Source organism: Mixophyes fleayi, chromosome 3, assembly GCF_038048845.1.
Source record: "Mixophyes fleayi isolate aMixFle1 chromosome 3, aMixFle1.hap1, whole genome shotgun sequence".
In the NCBI taxonomy this organism is placed as follows: Eukaryota; Metazoa; Chordata; class Amphibia; order Anura; family Limnodynastidae; genus Mixophyes; species Mixophyes fleayi.
Window position 1 is genome coordinate 334,781,861 of NC_134404.1, and position 20,432 is coordinate 334,802,292.

The following is a 20,432-nucleotide window of genomic DNA, read 5'->3' on the forward strand; positions in this document are numbered from 1 at the left end:
AGACCAGTATACAGTGCTGCCCCAACATCTCTGACCAAAATACATTGTAGCCCCATCAGACCAGTATACAGTGCTGCCACAACATCTCTGACCAGAATACAATGTATCCCCATCAGACCAGTGTACAGTGCTGCCAAAACATCTCTGACCAAAATACATTGTAGCCCCATCAGACCAGTATACAGTGCTGCCCCAACATCTCTGACCAAAATACATTGTAGCCCCATCAGACCAGTATACAGTGCTACCACAACATCTGTAACCAAAATACAATGTAGCCCCATCAGACCAGTGTACAGTGCTGCCCTAACATCTCTGACCAAAATACAATGTAGCCCATCAGACCAGTATACAGTGCTGCCACAACATCTCTGACCAGAATACAATGTAGCCCCATCAGACCAGTATACAGTGGTGTCCCAACATCTCTGACCAAAATACAATGTATCCCCATCAGACCAGTGTACAGTGCTGTCCCAACATCTCTGACCAAAATACAATGTAGCCCCGTCAGACCAGTATACAGTGCTGCCCCCAACATCTCTAACCAAAATACAATGTGGCCCCATCAGACCAGTATACAGTGCTGCCCCAACATCTCTGACCAAAATATAATGTATCCCCATCAGACCAGTGTACAGTGCTGCCCCAACATCTCTGACCAAAATACAATGTAGCCCCATCAGACCAGTATACAGTGCTGTCCCAACATCTCTGACCAAAATACAATGTAGCCCCGTCAGACCAGTATACAGTGCTGCCCCCAACATCTCTAACCAAAATAAAATGTAGCCCCGTCAGACCAGTATACAGTGCTGTCCCAACATCTCTGACCAAAATGCAATGTAGCCTCATCAGACCAGTATACAGTGCTGTCCCAACATCTCTGACCAGAATACAATGTAGCCCCATCAGACCAGTATACAGTGCTGCCCCCAACATCTCTAACCAAAATACAATGTGGCCCCATCAGACCAGTATACAGTGCTGCCCCAACATCTCTGACCAAAATACAATGTATCCCCATCAGACCAGTGTACAGTGCTGCCCCAACATCTCTGACCAAAATACAATGTAGCCCCATCAGACCAGTATACAGTGCTGTCCCAACATCTCTGACCAAAATACAATGTAGCCCTGTCAGACCAGTATACAGTGCTGCCCCCAACATCTCTAACCAAAATACAATGTAGCCCCGTCAGACCAGTATACAGTGCTGTCCCAACATCTCTGACCAAAATGCAATGTAGCCTCATCAGACCAGTATACAGTGCTGTCCCAACATCTCTGACCAGAATACAATGTAGCCCCATCAGACCAGTATACAGTGCTGCCCCAACATCTCTAACCAAAATACAATGTGGCCCCATCAGACTAGTATACAGTGCTGCCCCAACATCTCTAACCAAAATACAATGTGGCCCCATCAGACCAGTGTACAGTGCTGCCCCAACATCTCTGACCAAAATACAATGTAGCCCCATCAGACCAGTATACAGTGCTGTCCCAACATCTCTGACCAAAATACAATGTAGCCCCGTCAGACCAGTATACAGTGCTGCCCCCAACATCTCTAACCAAAATACAATGTAGCCCCGTCAGACCAGTATACAGTGCTGTCCCAACATCTCTGACCAAAATGCAATGTAGCCTCATCAGACCAGTATACAGTGCTGTCCCAACATCTCTGACCAGAATACAATGTAGCCCCATCAGACCAGTATACAGTGCTGCCCCCAACATCTCTAACCAAAATACAATGTAGCCCCGTCAGACCAGTATACAGTGCTTTCCCAACATCTCTGACCAAAATGCAATGTAGCCTCATCAGACCAGTATACAGTGCTGTCCCAACATCTCTGACCAGAATACAATGTAGCCCCATCAGACCAGTATACAGTGCTGCCCCAACATCTCTAACCAAAATACAATGTGGCCCCATCAGACTAGTATACAGTGCTGCCCCAACATCTCTAACCAAAATACAATGTGGCCCCATCAGACTAGTATACAGTGCTGCCCCAACATCTCTAACCAAAATACAATGTGGCCCCATCAGACCAGTATACAGTGCTGTCCCAACATCTCTAACCAAAATACAATGTGGCCCCATCAGACCAGTATACAGTGCTGCCCCAACATCTCTAACCAAAATACAATGTGGCCCCATCAGACTAGTATACAGTGCTGTCCCAACATCTCTAACCAAAATACAATGTAGCCCCGTCAGACCAGTATACAGTGCTGCCCCAACATCTCTAACCAAAATACAATGTGGCCCCATCAGACTAGTATACAGTGCTGCCCCAACATCTCTAACCAAAATACAATGTGGCCCCATCAGACCAGTATACAGTGCTGTCCCAACATCTCTGACCAGAATACAATGTAGCCCCATCAGACCAGTATACAGTGCTGCCCCAACATCTCTAACCAAAATACAATGTAGCCCCATCAGACCAGTATACAGTGCCGCCCCAATATCTCTGACCAGAATACAATGTAGCCCCATCAGACCAGTATACAGAGCTGCCCCAACATCTCTGACCAGAATACAATGTATCCCCATCAGACCAGTATACAGTGCTGCCCCAACATCTCTAACCAAAATACAATGTAGCCCCATCAGACCAGTATACAGTGCTGCCCCCAACATCTCTAACCAAAATATAATGCCCCTATTTCCTGACACCAATCACAAGCAACCAGCTCTATCCTTTGCTGTTGCAGCTCTCTTCCTTTCATTAACGATATCCAGTAGGAGTTCATGGAAGTTTACTGAGATGTTAAGATTATATTTTAGGTTTACGGTTCTATTTTTCATCATCTCAGTTTATGTGGGACAAACGTAATTTGATTATATATTATTGCTGTGTAAAAAATATTATTGCAAAAAATCTCCAGAAAGATGAATGTTACCTGTCGCTCTATAAACCCTGTTCAGCTCTTTAAATTGAAAAAAAGACTAGAACTAAACTTTTGTATATATTAATAACAGCCGTATTCATTTAAAAAAAGATGTTGAAAAAAATAATTAATAGTAGCAATAAGTGATTTTGTTTCAGCTCTCTTAGATGGCATTAACAGAACAGGTCTTGTGGTGGTACTGTAATGATACTTAGAAGAATTCTCCCATACAAAGTCCTTCATCAGCAAAAACTGGCTAAGTGAAGTTCTTGCGACATGTCATGTGATCACTTGGAGCCCAGGCAGATAGACTGCCTGCAGTTCGATGATGTCACATGCTGTTACCCAGAGGTACATGGGGCGTTCAGACTTTATACCTGCCAAAAAATGGCTTAATAGCTGAATTCAGATGAAACTCAACAACCGTGACACACAGTAATGTAATGTTTGTATTGTTACAAGGGGTCTGTTCAGATGGTTAATATAACTGCCAACAATCCCAATTTTCCTAGGACAGTCTTGACTTTTGGTACATTGTAGGGACATGCTTTTGACTAATGTGGGTGTTACTTGGTTGGATCGGGGCCTAATTTTCCTATACATAATATCTTCTGAGGGAAAGAAGTTCAATTTAGAAAATAATGTGAGTCTCTTTTCAATGACAATATAAAAAAATCTATAATGTACAGACTACCGACTTTTAATGTTTTTCTGTCCCCTTCACATACACCGATCAGCCACAATATTAAAACCAGCTGCCTACTACAGTGTCCCCCTGGTGCCGCCCAAACAGCTCTGACCGGTCGAAGGCATGGACTCCACATGACGTCTGGAGGAGTGCTGTGGTATCTGGCCCCAGGACGTTAACGGCAGTTCATTTAAGTCCTGTAAGTTGCCAGGTGGGGCCTCCATGGCTCGGACTTGCTTTTCCAGCACATCCTACAGATGCTCGATCGGAGTGAGATCTGGAGAACTTGGAGGCCAAGTCAACAACTCTTTGTCATGTTCCTCAAACCATTCCTGAAGAATTTCTGCAGTGTGGCAGGGCGCATTATCCAGCTGAAAGAGGCCACTGCCATCAGGGAATACCGTTGCCATGAAGGGGTGTACGTGGTCTGCAACAATGTTTAAGTAAGTGGTACCTGTCAAAGAAACATCCACATGAATGCCAGGACCCTGTTAGGAACTCCTTCAGTCAGCACGACAGAACCCGGAATCTGCTCCGATGTCTGGTGTTCACTGGAGCCCCTAGTGGTGGGGACAGACTTGGCAGCAGACGAACGGAGGGTCGTGTAGTGTGCACTGACTGGGGAGAACCCTGAGGCAGCGTAGTAGAACACAGCGATGTGAGATCCAGGCAAAGGTCAAGGGCCGGCAGCAGACAGGGATAACAGAAAACGAGCCGAAGTCAGGGGTCACAGGCAATACAACGAAGTCCAAGAACAAGCCAGGGGTCATACACGGGAAATCCAATAATAGAATAAGCACAGGAGCAGGGAAACAGGAACAGGAGCCTAGCTAAACAGGAAGCTATAACTGGCAATGAGGCTAAGTCCTCACTGCCTTAAATAGCAAGGAGAACCAATAGGAGTAATAGTAATACAACCCCTCCCACAGCATAATCTCTGCACCGAGACCATACTGGCAGAGACAGGACAGCACAAATTCTGAATCAAAAAGACTCTCACAGAGTCTACTCAAATGCCTAAATAGCCCTACCTTTCCCTGCAGGAATATGCCCGGGTGTCAGCCCGCTGGCCGGGCGCTGCGGCCTCCGGATTACAGCGTCCCGGTTGTTGCCTAGGCAACCGGGACGTCAGAGGCGGAAGTGAGACCCCGGTCGTCATGGAGACGGCCGGGGCGCCTGGGAGAGCCGGAAGCGAGCCGCGGCGGCCCGTCGGGGAGCCGCGGCTCGTAACAGTACCCCCCCCTTGAGGAGGGGTCAATGCACCCCGACTTCCAGGTTTCCCAGGATACTTTTTAAAAAAGTCCTTAATGAGTTGGTTAGCATGTAGATGCTTCTGCGGCACCCAAGACCGTTCCTCCGGGCCGTAGCCTTTCCAGTGGACCAAAAAGTGGATTTGACTTTGCACCTTTTTGGAGTCTAGGATCTTTTCAACAATGAACTCTTGGTGTCCTCTGACCGAGACAGGACGAGGTCTGTGCAATTGACGTGGTCTGAATTTATGTGAACATGTGACTGCTTTCAACAAGGAACAATGGAATGTGTTAGGAATCTTGAGTGAAGGAGTAAGTTTCAACTTGAAAGCCACGGGATTAATCTGTTTAATAATGGAGAAGGGTCCAATAAACCTAGGACCTAACTTCCTACAAGGTTGCTTAAGTTTAATGTTGCGGGTAGATAGCCACACCTTGTCCCCGACCTTGAAAGGACATGGTCCACGATGTTGATCAGCATAATGCTTAGACTTAAACGAAGCTTGTTTGAGGGCAAGGTGAACCTTTCTCCATATCCGGCACAGATAAGAAATCGAAGAACTAGATTTGGCTTGATTCGAGACTTCCAGCGAGTTGGACCGAGGATGGAATCCGAGGTTACAGAAGAATGGCGATACCAGCGTAGATGAATGGCACGAGTTGTTGTAGGCGAACTCTGCCCATGGAAGCAGAGCAGCCCAATCACTATGGCATTTAGTTACATATAAACAGAGAAATTGCTCAAGGGATTGATTAACCCTCTCCGTTTGTCCGTTGGATTGTGGGTGATACCCTGAAGATAGACAGAGTTTAATTCCTAATTGGGCACAGAATGCTCTCCAGAATGTGGCTACAAATTGGGAGCCGCGGTCAGAGACAATATTAACAGGAAGTCCATGGAGCTTGAAAACGTGCTGAATGAATAGAGATGCCAAGGTTTTAGCACATGGCAATCCTACAAGAGGGATGAAATGTGCCATCTTACTAAATCTGTCTACTATCACCCAGATGGTGTTAAAGCTGGATGAGCGTGGTAATTCTACGATGAAGTCCATCGATATGTGGGTCCAGGGTCTCGTTGGAACGGATAATGGCATAAGAGGCCCGGCAGGACGTTTGCGAGAAGATTTATTCCTGGCACAGGTTTCACAGGATAACACAAACTCTTTGGTATCTGCTGCCAAGGAAGGCCACCAGACGGAACGAGACAGAAGTTCCAATGTCTTGGATACTCCAGGGTGACCTGAGGTTTTATTATCATGACATTCAGTGAAGACCGTCCTCCTCAGATAAGCTGGTACGAATAATTTACCCCTGGGAGTAGCTGATGGTGCCAACCGTTGGAGACCCCGGAGGGTTGTGCCAAGATCCTGAGTTAGGCCAAGGACTACTTTGGATGCCGGAATAATGAAAGCGGTTTCTGCGAGGGAAGGATGAGAGGCGATAAAACTGCGAGACAAGGCGTCTGCCTTAATGTTCTTGGATCCGGGCCGGAACGTAATTGTAAAGTTGAAGCGGGAGAAGAAAAGGACCCATCGAGCTTGCCTGGAGTTCACAATTTTAGCAGATTGAATGTACTGTAGATTTTTGTGGTCAGTATATACTGTAACCACATGATTAGCTCCCTCTAGCCAGTGGCGCCACTCTTCAAATGCCCACTTGATAACCAGCAATTCTCTATTCCCAACGTCATAGTGGGTCTCAGCGGAGGAAAATTTTCTGGAAAAAAAGGCACAGGGATGCAAACAGTGATCAGTGATATCTTTCTGGGAAAGGATGGCACCCGCCCCGACGTCAGAGGCATCTACTTCGAGAATAAACGGTAATTCCGGATTGGGGTGTCGGAGGACAGGTGCAGAGATGAAGGCCTCTTTTAACTTTTGAAAAGACGTCAAGGCCGTAGAGGACCAATTAACGGTATCGGCCCCTTTACGTGTAAGGGCTGTAATCGGAGCCACCAATACAGAGAATGACTGGATGAATCGCCTATAGTAGTTAGCGAATCCTAAAAACCTCTGAATGGCTTTAAGATTGCTTGGCCGGATCCAATCGAGAACTGCCTGTACTTTACTGGGATCCATGGAGAAGCCACGAGGTGAGATGACGTATCCGAGGAACGTGACCTGAGTGACTTCAAACTCGCATTTCTCGAGTTTAGCGAAGAGGCAGTGCTGGCGAAGTTTCTGAAGTACCTGTTTGACATGAGTACGGTGTTGCTCCAGTGACTGGGAATAAATCAAAATGTCGTCAAGATAAACTACAACGAATCTCCCCAGGAATTCTCGCAGGACATCGTTAATAAAATCTTGAAACACTGCGGGGGCGTTACATAGGCCGAAGGGCATGACCCGATATTCATAATGGCCTGAGTGAGTATTGAAGGCCGTCTTCCACTGATCGCCCTTTTTTATTCGAACCAGATTATATGCCCCCCGCAGATCGATCTTGGAGAATATCGTGGCTACTTTGAGCTGATCAAAAAGTACAGAGATGAGTGGCAACGGATAAGTATTCTTCACGGTAATCCCATTTAGACCCCTATAGTCTATGCACGGCCGGAGGCTTCCATCCTTTTTTGCCACAAAGAAGAAACCCGCTCCTACGGGTGATTTGGAGGGTTGAATGAATCCCTTACGTAGGTTTTCCTCCACATAGTCATCCATAGCCTTAGTTTCCGGAATGGACAAGGCATATAATCTTCCCTTAGGAAGCTTGGCATCTGGAACCAAATCAATGGAGCAATCGTAGCTACGGTGTGGGGGTAGAGCGTCTGCTTCTATTTTCGAGAATACGTCGTGGAATTCACGATAAGGCAATGGAAGAGATTCAGGACTAGGCTGAACAATCCGGAGAGGAAGAGCAAGACAGGTTGAGGAACAAGCCTTACTCCATCGTATGATCTCCCCCGTGCTCCAATCTATGTGAGGGTTGTGAAGTTGAAGCCAGGGATGCCCGAGGATCAATGGTACGGAGGAACAGGGAATCAGAAAGAATGAGAGGACTTCGGAATGGAGAGCTCCCACCGTAAGCTGCAGAGGTGGCGTTTGATATGAGACCCTTCCGTCAGTTAACGGTTTACCGTCCAGTCCGCAGACCGTGATTTCTGAGTCTAAGTTTACGGACGGAATACCAAGAGTCTTGGCAAAGTTTATATCCAAAAAATTTCCGGCTGCCCCGCTGTCAAGAAAGGCAGGGATAGAAACGGATCGATTACCATACATGATCCGAGCAGGGATTAAGACCGAATTCTTGGAAGAGACCATCTGGAGACCTAGGCGTACCTCCTCCTTTACTCCTAGGCCTGGTCTTTTCCCGCCTTGTTAGGGCAGTTACGCAGGAGATGGCCTTTATTGCCCCAATAGAGACATAGCCCCAGTGACCGGCGCCTGGATTTCTCCTCAGGGGACAGGCGATAAGCCCCTAACTGCATGGGCTCTGGTAAATCCTGAGGAACTGGGTAGACGGCTGGAGAGGACCAGGATGGTGAGGCGGCCTCCTTCTCGGACCTTCTTTCCTTGATCCTACGGTCAATTTTGATAACTAGTTGCATTAAGGCCTCCAAGGAAGATGAAGAAGGATATTGGACTAAGGAGTCCTTTATCTGCTCCGAGAGCCCAATCCGGAACTGACTCCGTAGTGCGGGGTCATTCCACTGACTGTCAACCGACCAACGTCGGAACTCGGCACAATATTCTTCTGCTGTCCGCCGCCCCTGTTTCAGCGCTCTTAGGTGGGACTCGGCCGAGGCCACCCTATCTGGGTCATCATATAAGAGACCAAGTGCGTTGAAGAAGGCGTCTACGGACTGTAGAGCTGGATCCACCGGAGTCAGACTGAACGCCCAGGATTGGGGATCGCCTTGGAGTAAGGAGATGACAATGCCGACCCTCTGTTGCTCCGAGCCCGAGGAGCGGGGTCTGAGACGAAAATACAGCTTGCAGCCCTCCTTAAAGTTTCGGAATAAGGTTCTATCTCCAGAGAACCGGTCCGGAAGATTTAACTTTGGCTCAGGTGCCGGAGTTGCTTGTGAGGCCTTGGCGGCTTCTTCCTGAGCAGAAAGCCTGTGTGAAAGATCCTGAACCATCTGCGACACAACTTGGATCTGCCCTGCTAGGACTTGAGCCGGGCTGGGTTCCATCAGTGGAAAATAGGATCGTTTTATTTTTTAGGCCAGTTATAATGTTAGGAACTCCTTCAGTCAGCACGACAGAACCCGGAATCTGCTCCGATGTCTGGTGTTCACTGGAGCCCCTAGTGGTGGGGACAGACTTGGCAGCAGACGAACGGAGGGTCGTGTAGTGTGCACTGACTGGGGAGAACCCTGAGGCAGCGTAGTAGAACACAGCGATGTGAGATCCAGGCAAAGGTCAAGGGCCGGCAGCAGACAGGGATAACAGAAAACGAGCCGAAGTCAGGGGTCACAGGCAATACAACGAAGTCCAAGAACAAGCCAGGGGTCATACACGGGAAATCCAATAATAGAATAAGCACAGGAGCAGGGAAACAGGAACAGGAGCCTAGCTAAACAGGAAGCTATAACTGGCAATGAGGCTAAGTCCTCACTGCCTTAAATAGCAAGGAGAACCAATAGGAGTAATAGTAATACAACCCCTCCCACAGCATAATCTCTGCACCGAGACCATACTGGCAGAGACAGGACAGCACAAATTCTGAATCAAAAAGACTCTCACAGAGTCTACTCAAATGCCTAAATAGCCCTACCTTTCCCTGCAGGAATATGCCCGGGTGTCAGCCCGCTGGCCGGGCGCTGCGGCCTCCGGATTACAGCGTCCCGGTTGTTGCCTAGGCAACCGGGACGTCAGAGGCGGAAGTGAGACCCCGGTCGTCATGGAGACGGCCGGGGCGCCTGGGAGAGCCGGAAGCGAGCCGCGGCGGCCCGTCGGGGAGCCGCGGCTCGTAACAGACCCAAGGTTGTCAGTAGACCACTGCCCAAAGCATCACACTGCCTCCGCTGGCTTGCCTTCTTCCCATAGTGCATCCTGGTGCCATCTATTCCCCATGTAAACGATGCACACACTCGGCCGTCCACGTGACTTAAAAGAAAAAGTGATTTATCAGACCAGGTCACCTTCTTCCATTGCTTCATGGTCCAGTTCTAGCGCTCCCGTGCCCATTATAGGCACTTTGGTGAAGGACAGGGTTCAGCATGGACACTCTGACCGGTCTGTGGCTACACAGCCCCATACGCAGCAAGCTGTAATGCACTGTGTGTTCTGACACCTCTCTATCACAGCCACCATTAACTTTTTCAGCAATTTTTGCTACAGTATCTCTTCTGTGGGATTGGACCAGACGGATAGCCTATCACTTTCTCACGTGCATCAATGAGCCTTGGGCACCCATGACCCTGTCGCCGGTTCACAGTTTGTCTTTCCTTGGACCACTTTTGGTAGGTACTAACCACTGCATACCGGGAACACGCCACAAGATCCGTTTTGGAAATTTATACCCATCACAATTTGGTCCTTGTCTAAGTTGCTCAAATCTTTACACTTGCACAGTTTTCCTGCTTCCAACATCAACTTCAAGAACTGACTGTTCACTTGCTGCCTAATATATCCCACCCCTTGACAGGTGCTATTGTAACAAAATAATCAATGTTATCCACTTCACTTGTCAGTGGTTTTAATGTTGTGGCTGATTGGTGTATAGTAAACTTGTATTATGGACCTTTACACAAGACTACTTCATTGTAAAGACTTTTTGTGTGATCATTAAATCCTATTTTCCCTACAAGAAATGATTCTACATTATTATTTTATTTTATGCGCAACACAATAGAATGTAAATTTCATTTGAATGTGTACAAGACCACAGCAGAGATAAGAGGTTTATAATTAAAATCTATTTAAACTAACTAAGATGAATGCACTAGTACTCATCCAATACTGGCTTTAGCGGACGTTTGTGATACAAATCGGTAAGATAGGAATTTGTTTACTGAGATTTTTATTTTGATGGTCAGAACATATGGGGATTACTTATGAAACTTGGTGCCCAGGGAAAAGGTGCTGGAACTCAATCAGATACTGTCTTATAGCTGCATTTAGAAAATCAAAGCAAAGATCTGATTGGTTGCTATAGGTTACAGCGTCCTTTGTCATTGCAAGTTTACATTAATGTCCCTCAAGAGCTGCAAAACATAGAAAATAAGTCGTTTAATGTAGAAAGTTGCCAGGGCCGAGAAAACTGTCCTTACATTCGTCACTTCTTTTAAGGAGATGATAACATCAATAGAAGGACAATTATTGTTTAACTGTCATTTCAATTCTTTGCTACTTCTTTTTAGAAAAGAACCAAGGTCATTGTTTATAATTCTATAGCCACTTGTAATCAAGGTCAGAACATCTTAACCTCTTATTACATAATTTATGCCATAGCTTTCATGCTATTTGCAATGTTGAAATCCAACATTATCTGCCAGGAAGCTGCAGGGAACAATATTACACCAGGGTAAGACTAATATCTCTCTTTACTTCTGTCAATGTCTTTCATTGTTTCATATCACAGCTGGTGCTCGTAGGGTTGGGAGATTGTATAGGTGGCTTAAAAAGGTTCTAAAGTTTGAAGCAGATATATCAATGATAGATGATGGATACAAAGATACATTGAAGCCGATTCATCCCAGTGTGTCCTATTTTTGTTCCATAAAATGCCGGCACATGTTTGATAGATGATTCGTCAAAGGACAGAAATAGTCGGTCATGAAATAATAAATTCCTCAAAACAAAGTTCAACATCTGTATTTTAGACAGGAAGAAAAAAAGTAAAGAAAATAAATAATCATGTTTGGATATATGTATTGGACTTTTCCTCACAATGCTTTTGTTTTGCCTCGCTGTTCGCTCTATGTTATTATATCTTTTGGGAAAGTTGAATTTTGATTATACTGTCCTGCGTAGCTACTTGAGTATTTGCGGCTGACAATGTTTGTACTGATTAAAAACTCGAGATGAACGGGGCTGCGACGAAACTTTGTGTGAATCGAGGTTTCGTGGTGAAAGAGGATATTTTACAGAACTGGAAAGTTACAGAGATCTGAACGGTCGTAACGCATGGGCGCGCTGGGCAGTTGCCCGGGGGCCCCACAAGCCTGGGGGCTCCATAGGCTTGGCAACTTTTCAGCAGATTATTCCGGGAGATTTATTCAGAACCTTCAAACCCTCTTTATTAAAACGTTTAAGTGGACTAATCACCTCGGTATCAGCTGTTATCTGTACGTGCGATCTCGCTGTTGCCAATACATATCTTGACCTTGACGAAAACAACGTACACGTACTAATTGTACATAAACAAGACAAAATCAACACACACAATATTTTTGAAGCCATAAAGCTATAATAAATTTCTTCTAATATTTTTAACAGTCCATGTCAGTTGCCTCCCCCCTCCTACTTACTGTTACAACTCTGCCTGTTATTTGTATCTAGCAGCAGTACCTTATACCACCAGAGGTGCTGCTGTTCTGTTCCTGAACTTTTCTACATGCCTGAAGAAGTTAATCACCTTGCATTATGCCTAATTAGAACTGCACCTGTCACACTGCTTTAAATACCTGCCTCAAGCTGTGCTCTGTGCAGTTCATCCTTGTATACCTGGCTGCTGCTTGTGTCCCCCCTGTTACAGTTTGATTCTGCTGATATTTGATCTCCTGTTGTGACCTTGGCCTGTTTACCGTTTATGCTTGTCTGCTCGTGACCACGAACCTTGCCTGAATACTGGATACTGCTTGACCTCTCGTTACCTTAGACCTTGGCCTGATTACCGGACTATGCAAGTTTGCTTGTTTACTTTGCCTGGACTCTGTTTGCTTCCTGGACAAGACTTTTGCATCCTGGAATTGGGTAACTCACCCTTCTTATCCCTGCATTCAAACTATATTAGCATTCTGTGGAACCTGTTATTTCTGTGTACCTTCCTGCCACACCTGTTCATGTTTATGTTGGGAGTTATACCTGTTTATGAAAACCTGCATGTTCTGTCCTGGAACTGAATCTTTGCTTATATATTTTGCTGAAATAAAGACATTTGTATTATACTTCCGTGGCTGCTTGCTGAGTTTACTAGGAATCGTAACACCTACTAAACGTAAATAATGAAAGAAATGGAACGGATATGAGGAAACTTACCTGCTCCATGTTTCATGCTCCCGTCTGGTGCTGCCGCGCTGTTTCTTCCGGGCACGCGGCTCTCTCCCCTGTGCGTTCACGTGATCACATGTGGGGAATTTAAACTTCCTCTTTCTATAAAGACCCAGTGTCAGAGCCACAGGTTGATACCCCAGGGTCTAACCCCTGCAATCCTCTCTCCTTGAACCTTATCTCCCTGTATTGGGGTCTCTGCCTGTCTGACCTCGCTTCTGCATTCTCCTAGGTCTATGTACCAAACCCTGCTTGTCAATGACCATGTCCCAAGATATCCCCTTAGACCTCTCTTATTGACTTTGTGTATGACCTCTGCTTCCCTCTAACTACGGCTCCAGACCTCCCTTTGTACTGTGCAAACAGGGACGTGCACCAGACCTTGGTTAACATCACTGACCACAACTTGTCTTTCCCTGTACTTGTATAGCGGTACGAGCACCTTGCTGATCTATTCTCCTACTGCCGCTGCCTTCCTCCTATCTTCCACGTCAGCAGGTTGATCCAAGGGCGCGACCTACGGATTACCAGCCACTAAGTCCATCCCGCCTTGCAACGGTTTTTAGTGAAGAACACCGTTTGTTAGACTCCGCGACTTGGCAGGCCAGCATCAACACTGAATGGAGGTACTTACCGATGTGCATAGCAATGGAGCGCAATGAAGTCAAACCTGAAGTCAAAGGTTATGACGCGTTTTTTTGATGTTTAAATATTGATTTTGTTGGCGGTACCAATATATATATAAAATTAATTTTATTGATAATTTGCATTTTTTATTCCTTTGAGTGGTTGTGTAGGTAGGGCCCAAGTGCACTGCTTTGCCCGGGGGCCTAAAATACTGTTAAGGGATATAATTCTTTCCTTATTTGATAAATAGACCTTATTGTAACTACCGTTTTAACTTGACCATGTGCACATTCTGCTGGTCCACACACAGTTACACCCACCAAAAAAGGGATATCTACTTGATAATCATCATCAACATCACCATTTATTTATATAGCGCCACTAATTCCGCAGAGCTGTACAGAGAACTCATTCACATCAGTCCCTGCCCCATAGGGGCTTAGTCTAAATTCCCTAACACATACACACAGACTAGGGTCAATTTGTTAGCAGCCAATTAATGTTTTTGGAGTGTGGGAGGAAACCCACGCAGACACGGGGAGAATATACAAACTCCTTACAGATAAGGCCATGGTCGGGAATTGAACTCATGATCCCAGTGCTATAAGGCCGAAGTGCTAACCACTGAGCCACCATACTGCCCATAATAATATTGTCTCAGAATGGTGGTGTACCTTGTTGGTCTACACTAGAACATGGGGCTATTTATTAATACATGATCCTACCAGTTACCCCGTTTCTGTTCAATAACAGGCAACTCAACCCATTTTATTTTGTGCAATCTTGTTCTAAAAATGTTTGCGACCGCAATGAACATTTAGCCTCCTACCTTCTTCTACGCACACCGGAGAGTCGTTCGGCCTCCACGCCAGAGAGCCGTTATTGAGCAGAACGCATATCTTCTTGGCCGGGCCCTTAAGTCTATATCCGTTCTGACAGTGAAACCGAACAACAGCATTTTCAAAGAAGATACCGATGCTCTGTGTCCTGTATCCGTTTTCAGGGACTTCTGGGACAGAACAAGTGGTCAGGTCTTCAAATCCTGAAGGATAAAACACAGATGTGCAGAGTGTGACAACCCGCTGGAGGATAAATCGATCATTCACATCTAGCACAATCTTCTATCACAGAGGTCAAATATCCCGGCTGCGGATCTAGGATACCCCCCTGACATGTACAATGACATCTTTCATTTTAAACTGCCAATAAAACTGTCATAGAAATATTTTCCCATTAAATCTGTTCATCTAGGCAGGAGCAACAAGAAACACATGTTTAACAAAATGTAAAAAAAATAAGATTTTCATTGGCAAAAAGAAAATACTACCAACACTATCACTATTCAGTACTGCAGTTGTATGTGATATTGGCACTTCAATACAGTCCAGGACAGACCAGCAATCCTTTGACCAGGTAATAGAAGCTTTTACTGGTCAATTATAATCAAGGATACAAGCAGAGCGGTAACTATAATGAGACAAAGTGAGATAGACGTCTCAGGCAGGTTGCGATGGTGGTAGCAGAACGTGTGTCGTTTATACAAAACATGCAATTGTTCTTGCTTCAAAGAAAACTAAAGTAATAGATTACATCTAAAAAATATACAACTGTCCATATCTGTATATAAAATTGTACATTACTCATATACAAGTTTGTAAGGTACGTTAATGTAATGAGACATAATTTTCAGCCAGAGAAAAAATTTTGTCTGTGACTTACGCAAAAATAATTACTTAAAAATATCACTTTAAAGTCCTACAATCACTGTTGGATCACCCCTTAATAAATTACAACTTGACCTTTTTATTCTAATATACTGTTCCCTCGGGGGTGTATTTATCAAGCCTAAAATCATGACTGTTTCCCTATGGTTTAGCATAACACAATTATCCAGGCTATTAACAACAGCTTAATGTAGGATGTATCAGACATAATTCCTGTGTTAGGCACACCAGGGGCGGACCCAGACATTTGTCCTACCCCGGGCGATTTTAGGGGAGGGGGGGCAATTTAGGCCCCGCCCCCTTTCTGTGTTCTAAGGCTGCCGGCGGCTGCACAGTATGTGCAGGTCCGTTCAGCAGCGCCTTGGTGTGGCGGATGGCTTAAACATACATTTGCAAATGTGTGCAACAAAGACTTTTGCATTTTTATCTACAGTAGAAATGGCAGATCTGTTGCTGGCTATAGCAGTGTGCTGGGGGAAAAAATGTTGTGTGTATGTTCCTTGCAGGATAACCCCACCCTTTCAAGCACCTGTTATGGCCTATAAATTGATTTGAGCAGCTTCCACTTTTGTATTTGTCTGAGAGGCATGTTGGTGTCAGTAGCTGAGAGGGGGTACTGGTACTGAATTGCTGTTTGGAGGTTTCTGGGGTACCTCTTTGGTAAGTTGGCTCTCAATTTAAAAACACATATGTATGGCCCAAATATATGGGACTCTCCTTGTTTAGAGTAGGACCATCCTATTAGCAAAAGCGCCTTGGCGTGGCAGGATGGCTTAAACATACATTTGCAAATGTGTGCAACAAAGACTTTTGCATTTTTATCTACAGTAGAAATGGCAGATCTGTTACTGGCTATAGCAGTGTGCTGGGGGAAAAAATGTTGTGTGTATGTTCCTTGCAGGATAACCCCACCCTTTCAAGCACCTGTTATGGCCTATAAATTGATTTGAGCAGCTTCCACTTTTGTACAGTGTGCTGTCCCGCTGCTCTGATTGTGTTTACTAGCCAGTGGTATGTGTTTAAAACACAATCAGAGCAGCCGGGCAGCACACTGTCACTGCTGAACGGACCTGCACATTGTGCACCCGCCGGCAGCAAGCCCCTGGTAGGGGGGGCGATCGCCCCGATCGCCCCCCCCCCTGGATCCGCCACTGAGGCACACTACAGCAGCCCCCATTCTTCTCAACGGAAGCTGCAATCTTTATTGATTTACCAAGTCCTGAAAACCATTACTTTGCGCAGCTTTCCCTTATAGCTGCAGTTCTAATCTATGGGGCCTATTTAACAAGCCCCTAGTCCCCCCAAAAACTGCTGTTTTCGGGGGACCACCGCAAATGTAAGTATCCCCTCTATTTATAACAAGGGGATCGCAGCAGATATCAGAGATATCCACTGTTATCAGAAGCAATAGTGGTTAATATATTTTTAGTGATTTAACAAGTTCTGAAAATCTTGTGCCTGATGGATGAAGCTGGCATTAGCCACTGAAGCATACTTGCCTACTTTGGGCAAGTTCTTTCCAGGAGACGGGCGTGACGGGAGGGCGGGAGGAGGCGTGGCGTGGCCAAACTCGTCATTTTGGCCCCACCCCCGTGACGAAAATGTTGTTTTGACACAGGGGGTGGGCCAAAATGACGCGATTCACCGCGAATCGCATAATTTTAGGACGGCAGTAGCAGGATGCGGGAGATTTGCCTTCTCTCCCGGGAGTCCGTGAGACCGACTCGAATTTCGGGAGTCTCCCGGACATTCCGGGAGAGTTGGCAAGTATGCACTGAAGCCTATGGGAGAGCATTGCAGTAGAGGGATCTTCAGATCCCTCACTGAAACTTACCTGCTCTCCCCTCCGATCACCATCGTAGAAGGTGGCCACTTTGGCACAGTGACCATAGAGGACATAGGAGACAGGTCTTCACATGAACAGCAGTTTTTCGTGACTGCTGCTCCAAAAGCAGAACTTTAATAAATAGTCACCATATTTCATTCCTTATCTTTGCAATAAGGAATGAAAATGATTGTGTTTAAAATGCGGTTCATAATAAATATGACTGAAGCACAGTTGGAGAGGGATCTTCTGATAGTAAAGGGACAGCAAGGCTGCAAAATTGAGCCTCTACTTTTGGAAAAATATAACTGAAGAAAGCAGCCGCCAGATTATTCTACCCAGAGTCCTTCTCACTCACTACACTGAACAGTGCACACGCTAAAGAGACAATGAGGCCATGCAGTTTGCACAGTAAGGGCAGAGTTGGGCAGTGTATGTTAAAGAACAGAAGGTGACATTTAATAAGCTGATAATGAGGTTTAAGCTAGTTGATTTTCCCCATATGACATTGTGTGCACAGAACCTTTTGCACTTGCTGTACTTAGGAACAGCATATAGTCAGAGGTCGTCCGACAGAACCACATGTTAGATAGGTGCAGAGTGGACCCAGGTTACATTCCGGAGGGGCCTGACTGACAGCTATGACAATATAAACAGCTTTTTTTTCGTGCTTACAATAGTGAGAAATAAATGTCCCTTTGTGTTGATAAGTACATTATGTTCCCGTTCCTTTGGTATCTGAAACTTTTTTGTTGTTGTTCCTATTGTGCTAATAGTTGTTTTCACCATGTGCTGCCTTTATTGTGTATAGGAAACATCACTCACTATCAATGCCACTCGGAGAGGGTTATTTACAGTACAGCACCAAATTGGTACACGTTCAATTTCATGGTCTGTCTCAGCGGGGCCGTGCACGCTGCTTAATGGAGATTGTATTGTGACTAAAATTGTTTCTCCTTCAACACTACTTATTTGACCCTCATTTATATATGTATATTGTATATCTCCCGGCAGCCATGGAGGGGACATTGGGGCTGACTTTATACCAAGTGCAGCTGTTATATTGATTTATCCGTTATTAGTGCACTTCAAGTATAACATGTACCAGGACTGGTAAAGGCCCTTCAGTGTCCGAATACCGTTTATACTGATGTGTTGTAGGAATCGGCCCATTTTCTATGTATAAAAAATACCTGCACCGGTTCTTGAAGCTCATATTAACATGACATCTACATTACATTATTTATTGCAGATATCACACATTTCAAAGGGAAAACCCAAACTTAAAATGTCAAGTAAGGGCGACCAAACTACTTATAATGAACCAATAATAAGGAACGTTACCTTGATGGACTAATGGTGTAAAATACAGACATGGCCTTTGGGCTTTTAGCTCTGTAACTGAACACTCTACACACGATGCACAGAACAGGGAGGGGGTCGGCATAGCAATTGTATTATTTATTTATTAACAAGGATTTATATAGCACCCCCATATTACACAGCACTTTACAGATAATATATACACCCTCCATATTACACCACACTTTACAGATAATATATAGCACCCCCATATTACACAGCACTTTACAGATAATATATAGCACTTCCATATTACACAGCACTTTACAGATAATATATAGCTCCTCCATATTACACAATGCTTTACAGATAATATATAACGCTTCCATATTACACAGCACTTTACAGATAATATATAGCGCAACCGTATTACACAATGCTTTACAGATAATATATACACCCTCCATATTACACAGCACTTTACAGATAATATATAGCACCCCCATATTACACAGCACTTTACAGATAATATATACACCCTCCATATTACACAGCACTTTACAGATAATATATAGCGCCTCCATATTACACAATGCTTTACTGGTAATATATAGCGCCTCAATATTACGCAGTACTTTATAGATAATATATAGCACCTCCATTTTACGCAGTGCTTTACAGATAATATATAGCACCTCCATATTACACAGCACTTTACAGATAATATATAGCGCCTCAATATTACACAGCACTTTACAGATAATATATAGCACCACCATATTACACAATGCTTTACAGATAATATATAGCGCCTTCATATTACACAATGCTTTACAGATAATATATAGCGCCTCCGTTTTATACAATGCTTTACAGATAATATATAGCGCCTTCATATTACACAATGCTTTACAGATAATATATAGCGCCTTCATATTACACAATGCTTTACAGATAATATATAGCTCCTTTGTATTACACAATGCTTTACAGATAATATATAGCCGCAAAATGAACTCTTAGCAGCAGTAGTCATATTTATAACATTGGGATTTCCCACGGCTTGAACTCAGAGCTTGAGCCATGGGAAATCCCCATGTAATAAATATGACTACTGCCGCTAAGAGCTCAATTTGTGGTGAAGCTCTTAGGAGCTAGTATTGCGTTGTGTATAGGGGATCCATGGATGTATTACAGATGAAGATCTTGGGCCTGATTCATTAAGAAAGTAAAGCAAAAAAAATGGGCAAGACCATGTTACATTGGAGGGGGAGGTAAATTTAAACTGTGATGGCAGATGTATAGTTGGGGTAAGGCCATAGTTGCCTACTCTCCCAGAATGTCTGGGAGACTCCCGAATTTCTGGCAGTCCTCCCGGACTCCTAGGAGAGCAGAGCAACTTCTCGGATTCTGGACCTTCATTAGTTAAGTTGCAGAGGGCAGGGCTTATGACGCGATTCATGCCTCATCGTGGCACCTCCCCCTGCTATACTAGGCCAGAAATGACTGTGTCCGTTTAGGGGGCGCAATTCACAGAGCTCCCCCATGCCCACCTGCCCCCGGATCTCCCAGATGCAATCTTGCCAAAGTTGGCAAGCATGGGTAAGGCATGCTCTAGATCAACCTAAGTTTCAGTGTAGAAATAAAGTTATCAAGTATTTGTGTGCTACACGAAAAAACAGCCAGTATTTATCTTGTGTGCAAAATAATAAACTAATTTGCACTCCTTGCATTGTAACATGGTTTTATCCAGGAGAAAACTTCCTCATTTTTTGCCTTACCTTTCCTTAATGAATCAGGCCCCCTGGATCTAGGTGAGATATAAAGAGGGTGAATGAGGGTAGTGTATGGTGTGTTTTTATTACAATTAAAAATCTTTTTTATTTACATTTTTCCTTTGTGCACTACAGGCTGAGCAGGCCCTGAGTGCCAGGGCATGCTGGTATT

General features: G+C 44.8%; 1 protein-coding gene across 5 annotated transcripts in view; it reads right to left on the minus strand.

Moving 5' to 3' along the window:
* SUSD4 (sushi domain containing 4) overlaps positions 1-20,432 on the minus strand; it is a 192,383-nt gene that overhangs the window by 85,525 nt on the left and 86,426 nt on the right. For 4 of the 5 annotated variants that reach the window (XM_075204309.1, XM_075204308.1, XM_075204310.1 and 1 more), the window contains one exon: positions 14,464-14,676. The exons of the other annotated variant lie outside the window; for it this stretch is intronic. In XM_075204309.1, the coding sequence (XP_075060410.1) occupies positions 14,464-14,676 (213 nt within the window). The remainder of the gene's footprint in view (positions 1-14,463; positions 14,677-20,432) is intronic. 5 annotated transcript variants of the gene reach the window in all.